A 13,995-nucleotide genomic window follows, 5' to 3' on the forward strand; every position below is an offset into this window, starting at 1 on the left:
TGGGCTGTTCAGATACACCGCTAGGTTTCATGGCCAGAGAAGCGGAAGTGGAAAAATTTAATAAGTGTTTAGGTCCAGTACTTGCCTCCACTACCCGTAGGCTGAGCTGTATTTTGGGATATTAGAAAGATTCCTTGAGGCTCATTGAAGCGGCGACGGAGAAGTTTAACCTGCCTCGGGGCCAAGCAGTTCACCCTCACAACCCGTAGGCTGGGTTTTATTACAGCATATTAGAAAGGGTCATTGATGCTCAGAAACGTGGCGGTGGTGAGTTTAAACTCCCTTGGGACCTAGCACTTCATCTGTACAACCTGAGAGCCGGATTGTGTTTTTAGATATTAAAGGGGTCCATGATGCCCATGGAAGCAGCTGCAGTAGATTTTTTTTTTTTTTTTTTTCATCATTCAATAGTATTGTCTTGGAATGAAATTACTCATAGTCACAATGCTTATAAATAATTATGTCTTGCATGATAATGTACACCACGATTTTACCACGGAATGATATTACCCTAACGATTTTGTTCACAATCATTTTACCGGACACTGTTCTCCTCAACTCATATTCTACCTAGAGCCTTGAGACAGAGATGGATGAATGAGGAAATATCAGTTCAATATTCAGTTGTGCTTTGGAGATTCTTTTCATTATAGTACTTCTTTTTCGCAGGTTTTTTTCCCCAAAAAAATCAATCCTAACTTATATTGATATTTTGATCTTCCTCAGTGACTGGATTATTCGTGATGTAATTTCTGTAATAAGAGCTGGTTATTAGTACTAGTACAGGTACTAGTCCCTGTGTTTTTTATTTCATAATGACACTATTTAATGATTCTTCACCTTCGCAATGAAAATGTCCTCGATTTTCATTTCAAATATCTGGTTACCTTAATATAAAGCCTATAATTGATTGATCAAAATACTGTGTCAAGAAATTATTTGACTAAATGTATCTTCGGTGTAAAAATATAAATAGGTATATTTATAATATTATTGATTTTAATTCAATTCAGGATTGCTTATGTTGTAACCGACCCCCCAAACATATTACATTGAATATTAATTTTATTTTTTTATGTTAGAACTTAATCGTAAAACATCAAAATATACTCATTTAAAAAGGAAAAATGATAGAGATATAGATTAATGTCTTGAGCCAAAATCTTATATAATGTACAATACTCAATATCAAGACCCTTAAATATATTGATCATTATTGAAATTAGATTGAGCTGTTAAATATCTTAGTTAAAAAGACATATTTACATACTATTAAAAACTTAGTATTTTTCAGTCAAAACTCAAATAATTATTAATCATAAAAACTTAAACGATTAATGAGTCGTAATCGTATTATTTAAAAGTTAACATGTATCAGTGTTTGACAGAGTTGATGCTTAGTTACTTAATTTTATATTTATAATACTTTGGACCATAGAGAAAATAATAATACATGTCTCTATGCTTTGGACTCTGACTGTCTGGGATTTTTAATTAGTTGACTAGACTCGAGGGAATTATAAATAATTCTAGCTAAATAGACGTTTTCAAGTGACGACAGCATTGATGATGTTGGCCATTTTGGGTGACTTGAACCCAGTTATATAACAATGAAAACCTTTTTTTCATCAATATTAAGAGAAATCCTGAACTATGAGATGTCAAAATGGGTCCAACGCATTAATGAACTTAACCCTTACTGTCTTACAAAAATATATCCTTCTTCTATCCTGGTTTTATTATTATTTATCTGACCCTGTTATTACATCGTTAAAAAATCTTATTTCCATATATATTGTAGATAAAAATTAACTATTACAATACAATGAAAAGAGTACAAAAGTAAAAGTTCATTTTGTACAAGACATTTATTTGATAGGAATTTTGATTTTCAGTACATATTACTGTGACTATATTCAAATATCACTGTTTATCATTGGCATCATCTTTTTATTCATTAAGTTATTTGAAGAAGTTTCATCAAGATTTATTGGAAATTTTAAGTTGTAAAAATATGAACTATGAAAATCCAAAATGTCGTCCCCTCCTTGTTCAATTATGAAGCAATGTGTTATACATTGATATTTTTGTCTTCCTCAGTGACTGGATTATTTGTGATGTAATTTCTGTAATAAAAGCTGGTTAAAAAGTACTTGTCCCTATTTTTTATTTCATATTGATCTAATTCCTCTATACGGACTGTTTGATGGTCAAGAAGAGCCAGTAGAGCACATTCTATGCAATCAAAACCTGGCAAGTATAAAATTTAGTACTAAGAAGAACTCATAATTTTCATTTAATCATAGATTAATAGCTATGATATAAACTTGAAGTTTTCAGATACTTTCATTGTGTTTTCAGTCATCATTATCATTTAAAATCTGATGAGGTTTTGTCGCGATACTAGCGCCATTTCTAAAGACTGACAGTCTTTGGTGTAGCATGACGTCAGAGGTTCCCAAAAATATTTACGTAAGGGGGGATATGAGTAAATAGCTAGTTAGGTTTGTTGTGTGAAAGTGAATGATCTGGCCAGCCTGTTGCTGTTAATAGCGTTTGATCGAGAATCGTTTATTTACAAATTTTCTCCTTGGATTCCACTGCTCATTGGTAGGGTTCCCACTTGACTCATTGAATCCTCACTTCATGACTGGACTCAGTTTGGGTTGATCAATCCCTTAGATGTAGAATTCCCTAGCCGGAGTATTTCCTCATGTTTTCATCTCGTAAACGATATCATTCGGATTCCGAGCCCTGTAGCGACTCCACCTCTGAATCTCATAACAAACGTGTACGCCAATCCGAGCCAGAAGGATATTTGGAGTTCTGTTGGAGAAAGATTTGCTGCCTCTTTGGCTATAGCAATCTTAGTAATCTGGGGGACGAGGAGAAGAAGAGTCCCTCGCACATGGGGTAATGTAGTGGGCTTTCTACACTATGAGAGGCTTGAAACTAATATCCATTGATTTTGCATTTCCGTCCTTTTCGTAGGTCCAGGCGTCATGAGACACAACACTCCGGCGACGAATCAGAAACGGATAATGACGACCCTGTAATTGTTGCCTCCACGATTCCATCCTCTCGTGGAAGCGTGGAAATCATTAAAGAAATGAAATCCCATCGTAGTGATGCTTTTCAACATCGAGAAGCCTTTTCTTCTCTACGATCCAGACCTGCCTACACAGTTTCGACTAAAGAGAAAAGACTCAAAGATAAACAACTGAATACGCCACAGTCTATTCTTAATTCCGTAAGAAGTTCTTCTCCGCACGAACGAAGTTACTCCGTTCATCAGAATGTTTTTCATCCAAAACTGGGCAAGAATCGTCGATCCTCTATTCTAAGAAACTTTGTTAGTCCAGTTAGGCCTAACAGATCCAATGGGATATATGCGTCTATTCGACTTGAAGAGAAGGATCGCTATCGTAAACTCATTTCCGATTATGGAACACAGTCATTGAAGGATTTAGTCAATTATGGCTTTAGTCCCATTCCTAAATCCAAAGCATCTCCTCTGGTTGTTGATTTAATGAAAAGTTATGACGAAGATGAGTTACCCGTTGTTGTGGCTGAGAGCACTCCCATCGTTAGATCACATATTCGCTCCAAGGACAATGATGTGTGTGACATCATCGAACGCTATGTGAAAAATGACTCGATCCTACCTTCTCCTGTTACTCCTCAAACTAATAAAAAGTCTTATAAGATTAATTCCTTGGATATAGAGTTGTCTAAAAGTCCATCCTATAGTGATGATTTTCTACGCAATCTTTTGGACAAATATAGTACTCGATCACGTGAGCGGGAGAGACAAATTATTAATGAAACAGCGAAAAAGAAGTACTATAATGAAAAGAATCTCCAAAGCATTAAAAGTGTGGAAGATCGTATCAGGAAACACTTATCCATTACAGATATTGCCATCGAACTCCCTGAAAAAGAGAAAGAGGAGGTGAAGCTCCCCGAAATTACTGATGAAATGATGACTGTGATTAAAAAATCATTTTCATCCAACAAAACGCTAATTGATGAATATAAGATTACAATTACTCGTAAGGACATTGAAACTCTCAAGGGTCTTAATTGGTTGAATGACGAAATTATTAACTTTTACATGCAAATGATAGTCAACCGCTCGGAAAAAGCGGAAAATAAATTTCCAAAAGTCTATGCTTTTAACACTTTCTTTTATCCAAAACTCATGTCGGGTGGCCATCAAGTTCTTCGCCGATGGACACGAAAAGTAGACATTTTTTCGTACGATATCATTCTTGTACCTGTACATTTGGGTGTACATTGGTGTTTAGCCACCATAGATTTTAGAAAACCTGGGGTTTTTTATTACGACTCTATGGGTGGAAATAATAGTGCATGTTTGGATGCATTAACTAAATATTTAGAGGACGAACATTTGGACAAAAAGAATTCAGGCTTTGATACTTCAGAATTTAAAAATTTGATTGTTAAGGATATGCCTCAGCAAATGAATGGATCTGACTGTGGTATGTTTAGCTGCAAAACTGCCGAGTATTTATCAAGGGATTCTCCTCTTTCTTTCACTCAGAAGGACATGCCCTATTTCCGAGAGAGGATGGTCTACGAAATAGTTAAAAATGATATACTTCACCCCTAACAACAACCTCCAGTTCATATCTATAACTACTTACTATAATATGTTTGTGTACAGTATTTATCTTAAGCAATCTTAATTTGTGAAAATTACGATTGCTTCTTTAAAATAAAGCTTTGGATTTTAAGGAATACAAATACAAGTCTGTGATTACTATTCCATGTCCTTCATTAATCTATTATTATTATTGACAAATGAATCTCTTAATTATCTAATGACTCATGTTATATAAGGACATACATATCTGTACACCTTCTCTTTAAAAGCATATAACCCTTTCATAAAAGACCCTCTCATTAATTTTTGTTTTTTGTCATCATGTGCTGTGGGCGTTCTGATATTTAATTGTATCACCATCAAAAAAACTCGTAGGGTTTATAAAAAATGATTTGAGACACAGTGACTCGAGTTAATCTAGGTACTCTTAACAATTTGGACGAGGAAGTGAGACTATTACATGGTTCTTTAACCTTTCAAGGGTATTACAAGAATATCAGATTGTGTGAGCTTTTTGCGACAAAAGTGAGAGGGGAAGGGTTTTTTTGTGAGTAGGAAGTTGTAAAAGAGATAGAGAATGATGGTTGAGGGATCATAATTTATATAATGGAAGGGATTTTGGGTTCGTGCCTGCTTCTACCGGTTTGAGAAAAATTACTGGATTTGGCCGGATGAAGAGCTAAAAGCTTTATGATGTAGTTCAAGATGGCGCTTGTGCGCCTGGATGACAAACTGCTGCTATTTTATTTAATATAATGTAAAGCTGTTGCAGCTAGCTAGCGGAGAAGGAGAGGAGCGATAACTGATAGCTCGGCTGTTTTGGGCTACTCTGGAACCTCTCTCTCCTGCGCCAACTTCATCGTCAAATGAAAATGTAAACAAAGAGTCTAAATTAAATTTCTACGCGAGAAATTTCCTCAACCCGATTCTCAATTCATTCCTCACTCATTTTTCATTTTTGTGGTTCCCATTTTTTCTTGTTTTTTTTTCCTTTTTGTTGTTTTTATTTTTGTTAATTATTGTTACTTATTAGATTATTAGTATTATTATTAATTACGTCTCCCAAGACTTGAGTCTCTAAGTGAGTTGCTCAGCTCCAAAGTTGTACAATGTTCTTCAGACACAACACGTGCAGTCATCACAGTCAGATCGACGTCCTTTTCGAAAAGACAGATCTCCAGCTCTCAGAAGTTCTGGAGCATGTTGAAGTCATTCAAGAAGTCAAAAATCGAAATAAGCATCTCCTGAAATAGTTGAGTATCTTTCCCGGTGTTCCTAAATACTAAATATGCACTGAATGGCAAATAGTAGACAGAGTTGTCTCTTTGATCCAGGATCTCCTTAATTCGAGTCTTTTTCTCTTTTTCCGCAGTCTCATGACCAATGAAGTACTTTCAGAGCTCATCGGCATCATTATCACGGAACCATCAGAGGAACTCAGTGATGATGTCCGCTTTAAACTCCCTCATATTGCATCAGAATTGCTCAATTGTGATATTCCTGAAATTAATGATATGCTTAGCTCCAACACCGCATTGTTGGAGCACCTCTACTCCTTCATTGAACAGGACTCGCCCCTCAATCCCCTGCTTTCATCATTTTTCAGTAAAGCTTTTGGTGTTTTGATGAAGAGGAGTAATGGACAAGTAAGGAGTACAGCTTTTCATAACATGTGTCTGCATAACGGGTTGTCATGGACTGGGAATAGCTATCTATCTCGCTAATTCATACTGTCATTTAAACCCACCCCATTATCATTACCATGTATTTTATCAGTTCTCTAACTTCCTCATGTGTCAAAATAATTATTTTCCCACTAACTATATTGTGGAAGTAGGGCCGGATTTAACTTGTACGGTGCCCTATGCAAAATGGATTGCATGGGGCTCAAATCCCAATTTGGATAAGGATAATGACCCCTTTTAGGAAATAAATTTCATTTTTTTTCTTATATTAATTATAAAAAAATAAAATACGGGCCACTTTCTACCCTGTGTGGGCCCTAACGGTAGTGCAGGTCCACGGCATACAGAGATTTGACTGTTAAGATTCCTAATTTATCTGCTCTGAGTTCATAGACCGGACCTGTGTGGAAATTTTATTTATTGATAACCCTTATTATTAATTATTGGCTGTTCCTTTACTCCACAACTTGTTGACCAGTCTCATTTATGGACCTACACTACATTATAATAATATATTTAAAATGAACTAATTCATATTTTCTTTGCTAAAGAACTGGTATGAGTATCAAGTGTCATCAATCAAGTTTTATCATTTCCTGAAGGAAAAGAATTTCATAAATCATCTCTTGAAGCACATAGGTACATCAGCTATATCAGACCTGGTGATAAAATTAATTACAAGTGCCGAGGAAGGAGTTAAGATAAACATTCTTCAAGTATGAGTTATTCATATATACCTTGTAATATATCCTTACTCATCTCTATTTCAGTGGCTTGATGAACAAAACTTGGTTGGATCTATAATTGATTTATTGGATCCCGCAAACGATCTTGACACACATGAGAATGCCTGCTACTTACTAATTGAAATACTAGAAGCCTCTAAAGAAAATCAATCAAAGCAAACTACTATCGATCCCATTTTGGCAACACTAGAATCTTCCTACACAGTTGACTCCCTCCTAAAACGCATCCTTGGTTCAGAAAAGTGTGAGTCAATCATTATCAATGGCGTGTCTGTCTTTCTCGCATTATTAGACTCGCCGTATGGAGACTATAAAACAAGCAAAGAAGTCAGAGAGACAATCATCGAGGCTCTTGTTCCTGCTATTCCATCCTTTACCTCTCTATTACTGGATCCGCCCTCTAAACCTACATTGCGAACTACGGCAGGTGTTTTGGAAACACCACTAGGTGCCACTCGGCTCAGTGTTGCTAAATTAATCGCAGCCTTACTCACTTCTAGTAACATGAACGTTAATTTGGAGTTGACTAAAAATAAAACCCTAGATATTTTATTGGTAATCTTTGAATCCCACATTTACTAAGGATTTGTTCTTATATATGTTTGTATTTTTTTAAACCAGGATTTATTCTTTAAATACTCATTAAATAACTTTTTACATTACCAAGTCGTTACTTGTATTTTGAACGTTTTTAATTGGAATGTAGAAGACAAAGCGTCAAAAGTATTTGATTTGTTCTCATCCCATGCAAATATGATGTTCAACAGTTTTGAAGAAAAGGAAACACTTCCTGGAACCGATGTGGAAGAGGATGAAGTAACAGATAATCCTCTATTGGTTCATGTAAGGAAATTGTATTGTCTGCAAATATTTTTTATCATTATAATTTTAGCTTTACACGGATTGTCGTCTTGTGGAAAGAGTTCTAGGTGCATGGGTTGAGAATAACTCAAAGGAACGACAATCTGGATTTCATCGAAAAGGATATATGGCGCATTTAACAAAAATAGCAAATGTGATGGTAGGTATTGGAGATATTAGATAGCGTTTCAGAATCTATATATTTTTTTATAATTATTATTTTCAGCATGAGTTTGCCAATAAAGGTGGCTCAAAGAAACTTATACAAGAACAAATTGAGAAACTCCCTCCATCTACATTAAGTGATTGGGAAACGTTTGTTAATGGAGACTTAGTAGATATCAATGAAAAGAATTCGACTAATTTACAGCGTTCTTTCTTTGCTGATATGAATGATCAACGCCCGGTGAAAAAATGTTTATTTTATTTTAAATTTATGAAACTTCTTTTATTGTGTCTTTTAGTTTGAAAATGAGACTATGTTCAAAAACATTATTAACCTCGATGCAGGCACGGATGACAACAAGTAAGTTGATTTTGCTTTATATATTTGCCCTCAATTTATTTAACATATTTGAGAGAAAGTCTATGCATTGCTTGTTCAAAGTCTTCGCTCACAAGTCTCTTAATCAAGTCCACGGATTTCTGTCTAGTACTTTTCAGGCCATAATAATTATTTATTCATTAATTGAGTCTTAATGTTTTTCTTGAGTCAGTTATGCTAATATTAGTTATGATATAATCAAAAGTAATTTTAACAACCAAACCAAATCTCGATTTTTAAGTAGCAATCGTTAATATTTGTTGTATATTCTCACTCAAATTGAGGTTGTCCTTTAAAAAATTTATTTGAAAGAGTTACTCAATATCTAGAGACAATATTGAAATGATCGTGAAAATATTTGTCTAAAAAAAAAAAGGTATCAAGTCGAGTATCAGTTTTCGAGTACAAACCAAGTTTCGAAACTTTAATTTTGACCTCAATATTTTGAAATTTTAACCCAATGGCCAAGCTCCCACTTCTTCTATTTAATCGCTTTTTGACCAAATTCCAAAAAATCTTCCTTATTTTTCCTCCTAAACTATAATTGAATCTATTGTGATCATTATGTTAAATTAAATATATTGGAAATATTCCTATGTTTTATCATTCTTTATTTGTATCCCTTTTAATTCTTTAGTCCTGCAATAAATATTATTAAAGTTCCTGAAGTAAAGAGTGTAGATTGTGTAGCCTGGATTGGGGAGGATAATTTCATAGTCAAAAATTTCGATTATGATAATGAAAATGACGAAGGCAATCTTAAAGAGTATGATAATGAGGATGACAGTAAGTTTATTCGTATTTTCTTCAGGATATCAAACATGTTAAATGTATATTATCATTATTCTTTAGATGATTGGATTGACGTAGACAATCAAATTGCTATTGACGGCGGAAACCCCTGGGAAAACGCTGAAAATGAGGTAGGAGATCATATCCGTGTGAATACAGAACTATGGGCATCCTTTGATACATTTGACGAGCCCTCCAATACACGTGATATCTTTTCAAATAACTTTGAAATCGAAGCTGGGGATGTAGAGCCAAATGTGGGGGATCATCATACGGAATCCAAGGAGAAAGAAGATGAAAAACATAAAAATGTCGAAGTGGTGGAAGAGTAAGTTTTGCATTTATTGAATACACCAAGGGTTTCTATCTGGTGGGTAGCAATTTCCTTGGGAATTGCGAGTGCTCCTTGATTTTTTAAGAGATTTATTTCCCTCACCTTGATGGAAAATTAAACTGTTAAGTGATTAGTTGGGAGTATCTTGGGTATCAAACTTTTAGGAAAAAGAGTCGCGGATGTCCAAAAGCTTGGGAATCTTATAGTTGATATTTTTTGGTGGATTTATATTACTTTTATGGAGATATAATAATTATTATTATTTTCTTTTTTGCAGATCTACAAAAGTTGTTGAGTCTTTAGATCCATCATCGGAAATAAAAGAGAAAGAGGAGGAGGTTACTTCTAAAGAGAAGGATTTAAAAGCGAAGGAAGAATCGTAACCTAATGTCATAATCAGTAGATATTTTACATGCGTCCGGCCATTCGTTAAAAACAACAACAACAACCCTCTAAAATAAACATTAATTGAACGATATTTTAATCTCTCTCTCAAGCATTGAAGATAATCGTCTCTCTTTGTGTTGAAATTTACATTTTTACTCTCTCAATAGAGCACACACACTCTCACCCATAACACATTCATATATTTCCATAAATAGATACACGAAGAAGGAGGTTCTTTTAACAAACGCCATACACATACATACAAACCGATTTAATATTCCAGAAGACTTTTTTCTAATTGTAAATATATATATAATACATATATTATGTGGAAATGCATCGAAGTGTATTCCATGTTTACTTCTGATCTTATCTGTGGTAGCCTTTATAAATAATATCTATATTAAAATATATATCAATACTTATATATATATTATACACGTTTAAACCTATGCGATTTTATTTCCATTGTTAAATTTTATAAAGCTATTTGTGGCAATAAAGCCTAAGAAAAGTTTTGTAGTGAAGTTCTAATATGTTGGGTTGAGTTTGATGTACTCCTTGATTGACTGACTGATAGTTATAATAAAAAATTAACTAGTGTAGAATGGACGAACTGAGTCCTTTTTTTATAAATAATATTTATTGACGTAGTTCCTAGGAGGTGGCATGTCCCCCTACTCAATTTGTACCTCTAGCTTTACAACATTTATGAAGCTGTTTATTCTTAGAATACCCCCCTCAGTTTAAAAATAATATTCGCTCCCCTGTAAGGGTTGACTAACTTAAAGATTGTTATGTTATTTTGCGGCTAATGTACCAACTAATTTGACAAAGTAGACAACACACAACCGGAAACGTATGGAAACAGGTACTCAAACGTAACGTAGTGTAAACTTTGCTGTGTTAGTCAATAAATGTGTACATAAATTACTGATTTATAATTAATTTTACCAACATTATCGTTAATTGCTTCTTTTTTTATCTGATCGTGCTTACAATAATCCTATGTCAGAAATAGGGATAATCGATAGAACGAACAAAAAGGTAAACTACTCACAAGAGGTTGAGAAGCATTGGTTTAGAACAGGGTTTCTTAACATAAAGTAAACTTAACTACTTCATGTATCCTTAGGGCATGAATCTCTTGACAAACGAAACAAACCAATTGTGACATAACAAAACACAAGCTATCGAGATATATGAGTAGACCTAATCATTTATAAAACATCGGATCAGAAAATGTTTGATATCTACCATGTGTAATTGGGTGTAAATCTTGATGATAAAGCGATCGGAGTGGTAAATTTTCATTAAAGACCTTGTTAATTTTGTCAACATTATTTAAATTGTTATTGCCTTCCTCACGACATGTCCCTTTAAGAATAACATTTTGTTTTAGAAAGAAGGAACAGAAAGAAAAAAAATGCTTATTTTTTCGGAGGAAATTAATACTGTTAAAAAAAAAAAAAAAAGGTTAATGTCATGTTAATACTTAAAAAATTAAATGAGACTATAATGATAAAATCCATAGTTTAAGTGTATATTTATGAGTAATTATGGTCTGAATGTAATGCAATAATAATATGGACAACCTACATAAAAAAATCTAATGAGTGTCTCAACTCTACATTGACAAAGAAATGACTCAAAGAGAGAAAAATGAGGGAACTCCTTTTCGATTATTCATGACTTTGACATGCTTTTGCGCATCCAAAATAGGCTTTGAAGGATCCTCCTTGTCTTTTTTATCAATAGGTTCCGTTAAACTCGGGAATGAGAAAGAAAAGTCCGTAGGGAGCATGACATATGCTATTTTGAACTCATGATCCTCTTTTTTATACATGATATTGTTATCATATCTTGAGGTTAGGATTTTTTGATTGGAGTGATAGGTGTGAACATCCATAACAGGGATCTTATAGATTTTCTCTAAATAACTCTTAACGTCAAGTCGACTCATTTCCGGCGAAACATGGAACTTCACAACATTTCCTGGAATGGATTCATCTCTTGCTTTAATGAGGCGCATCCAAAAGTTCGGAAGGAAAATACGTAGCTGAGGATTGCCCCTCTGATACAGAGGATAAATGCGAGTTGACATGCTAATGAGATGGATCAGACGATCAAAAAGAACTTGATATTTTTAATGATAAGTAATGTCGATAAATGTTCTGATATATAATGTTATGATTATCTCTAATAGTGCCCTCTGTCTCAAAAAATACAACTCAATATGTTAATATTTGTTTATTATTAACTCCATTATGGAAATATAGCCAATCCGAGTGATCCTTGATTTTTTTTCCAACTGTTTGTTTTGAATCGTAATATGACGTCATAAAATAAACGTCAGGAACATTCATTTTATTTATATTTTTTATTCTGTAGTCTCTGGGACAATCTAATACTATCTGGAGGAGCACGAGCTCCAATCAATCCGCCTTTTGTGGTGAAAAACATCAAACTTTGATGATAAATTCGACTTGGTACACTGATATGAACTTTGTACAATTATAAATTAATATAAAGTTATAATTTTTGTCGTAGTAGTAATTTTTCCTCAACATCAATGTTTGAAATCCCAAAAATTTGTTCTTTAACAAAAATGATAGTTTGACTGAATGTTTTCAGTTCAGAATCAAAGTAGATTTTTATTCAAGTGTTTTCTAACGTAAATATTCAAAATATTATGTAACTAATTAATTATTTAAACTAATGAATTCGTCCTTCAAAAATAAAGTATCTGAGTCAATGACTACTTATCTTTATAGTATAAGAACTCATTGACTCAGCCCCATGTGTTGACGTTTATTTTATTATTTATATTCCAACGCAACCTTTCATTAAATTAAAATGTTATCATTCAAATTATTATAAATATATATTATTGCTTCAGAAACGGTTTTAGCAAGAATTTTTTTGGCCTTCAATTAGCATATTTTAGCACTTCACCTGTACAACCTGAGGGCCATTATTTGATGCTCAGGCATGTTTAGCGCCACAACAGGTTGCGTGATTTGGGAATTGTGCTCCTCCAAATAGTATAAGAACTCATTTACTGAGTATATTAATATAAGATAAAAACATAAAATGCGAAAAGAACAATTGACGTCATTTTTTGAGAAGGTATGAGAAGAAAATTCAATTTTCGAGTTAGAAAAAGTGCAATAACTCAGTGTTTATCCAACAAATAAAACTTATTTTGGTGTCAACGAAATTCTATACTTAATATACATCGCAGGAAACTATTTGAAGTTCTTGATTAGGCTATTTTCGATTCTTATAACCTACCTACCATGTTGATTTTCGGTCTCGTGTTTGAACATGCCCCAAATGGCAAATAGTAAATACTAACGATTTTCATAACTACACCCAGTTTATGAGTGCACCTTACTCTTTTTAAAGTTTAGTTTTCTGTTCCTCGTACGACGTCCCCAGTTATTACTTATTGGAACAGTCACAGTGTATTAAATAAATCAAATTCTGTTCTGTTCTTCTACTCGCTTTGAATACATGAAGATGGATATTGAAAGTGATCATGAGAAGATTAAAAAATTCCCATGTAGTTACTGCTCCAGTTCTTTTACAAGCTTTCAAAGCTTGAAGACTCATATTGAAGGGGTTCATGAGAAGATAAAAAAATTCCCATGTAGTTACTGCTCTAGTTCTTTTACACAATCTGGAAACTTGAAGATTCATATTGAAAGTGTTCATGAGAAGACTAAAAAATTCCAATGTAGTTTCTGTTCCAGTTCTTTTACATTATCTAGATGCTTGAAGAGACATATTGAAGGCGTTCATGAGAAGATAAAAAAATACCAATGCAGTTACTGCTCCAGTTCTTTTACACAATCTGGAAGCTTGAAGATTCATATTGAAGGTGTTCATGAGAAGATAAAAAAATACCAATGTAGTGAATGCTCTAGTTCTTTTACACGCTCTGATGGATTGAAGACTCATATTGAAGGTGTTCATGAGAAGATTAAAAAATTCCAATGTAGTGAATGCTCTAGTTC

General features: G+C 33.7%; 3 protein-coding genes across 7 annotated transcripts; 2 read left to right on the forward strand and 1 right to left on the reverse strand.

Annotated features, from left to right (window-relative positions):
* Positions 1–2,450: 2,450 nt before the first annotated feature.
* Positions 2,451–4,786, forward strand: LOC121121020 (uncharacterized). The gene is made up of 2 exons (XM_040715886.2): positions 2,451–2,913; positions 2,992–4,786. Exons 1-2 carry the CDS (start codon positions 2,714–2,716, stop codon positions 4,631–4,633), a joined length of 1,842 nt encoding a protein of 613 aa, XP_040571820.1. The 5' UTR covers positions 2,451–2,713; the 3' UTR covers positions 4,634–4,786.
* A 245-nt stretch (positions 4,787–5,031) lies between these two features.
* Positions 5,032–10,412, forward strand: fmt (phosphatase 6 regulatory subunit 1-like protein fmt). Of its 5 annotated transcripts, none has more exons than XM_071889216.1 (12): positions 5,032–5,152; positions 5,661–5,879; positions 6,000–6,273; positions 6,864–7,028; positions 7,083–7,613; positions 7,680–7,901; positions 7,951–8,079; positions 8,146–8,325; positions 8,384–8,445; positions 9,101–9,249; positions 9,316–9,583; positions 9,867–10,412. In XM_071889216.1, exons 2-12 carry the CDS (start codon positions 5,737–5,739, stop codon positions 9,970–9,972), a joined length of 2,229 nt encoding a protein of 742 aa, XP_071745317.1. In that variant the 5' UTR covers positions 5,032–5,152; positions 5,661–5,736; the 3' UTR covers positions 9,973–10,412. The 5 variants fall into 5 exon arrangements, with proteins under 5 accessions (XP_071745317.1, XP_071745318.1, XP_071745319.1 ...); XM_071889217.1 differs by having other exon boundaries at positions 5,042–5,109; XM_071889218.1 differs by having other exon boundaries at positions 5,047–5,074.
* A 1,086-nt stretch (positions 10,413–11,498) lies between these two features.
* Positions 11,499–12,375, reverse strand: mRpL23 (mitochondrial ribosomal protein L23). Its single transcript, XM_040716012.2, has one exon. It carries the CDS (start codon positions 12,078–12,080, stop codon positions 11,625–11,627), a length of 456 nt encoding a protein of 151 aa, XP_040571946.1. The 5' UTR covers positions 12,081–12,375; the 3' UTR covers positions 11,499–11,624.
* Between the last annotated feature and the right edge of the window lie 1,620 nt (positions 12,376–13,995).

The sequence above is a fragment of the Lepeophtheirus salmonis genome, chromosome 6, assembly GCF_016086655.4.
Source record: "Lepeophtheirus salmonis chromosome 6, UVic_Lsal_1.4, whole genome shotgun sequence".
NCBI classification, from domain to species: Eukaryota; Metazoa; Arthropoda; class Copepoda; order Siphonostomatoida; family Caligidae; genus Lepeophtheirus; species Lepeophtheirus salmonis.

Excerpts from the sequence above, each read along its gene's own strand:
- LOC121121020 (XM_040715886.2), top strand. The coding sequence starts at position 2,714 with ATGTTTTCATCTCGTAAACGATATCATTCGGATTCCGAGCCCTGTAGC. Across the intron at positions 2,914-2,991 it reads AAGAGTCCCTCGCACATGGG|GTCCAGGCGTCATGAGACAC; the intron begins GTAATGTAGTGG and ends TCCTTTTCGTAG.
- fmt (XM_071889216.1), top strand. The coding sequence starts at position 5,737 with ATGTTCTTCAGACACAACACGTGCAGTCATCACAGTCAGATCGACGTC. Across the intron at positions 8,080-8,145 it reads CAAAAATAGCAAATGTGATG|CATGAGTTTGCCAATAAAGG; the intron begins GTAGGTATTGGA and ends TATTATTTTCAG. Across the intron at positions 9,584-9,866 it reads AATGTCGAAGTGGTGGAAGA|ATCTACAAAAGTTGTTGAGT; the intron begins GTAAGTTTTGCA and ends TCTTTTTTGCAG.
- mRpL23 (XM_040716012.2), bottom strand. The coding sequence starts at position 12,080 with ATGTCAACTCGCATTTATCCTCTGTATCAGAGGGGCAATCCTCAGCTA.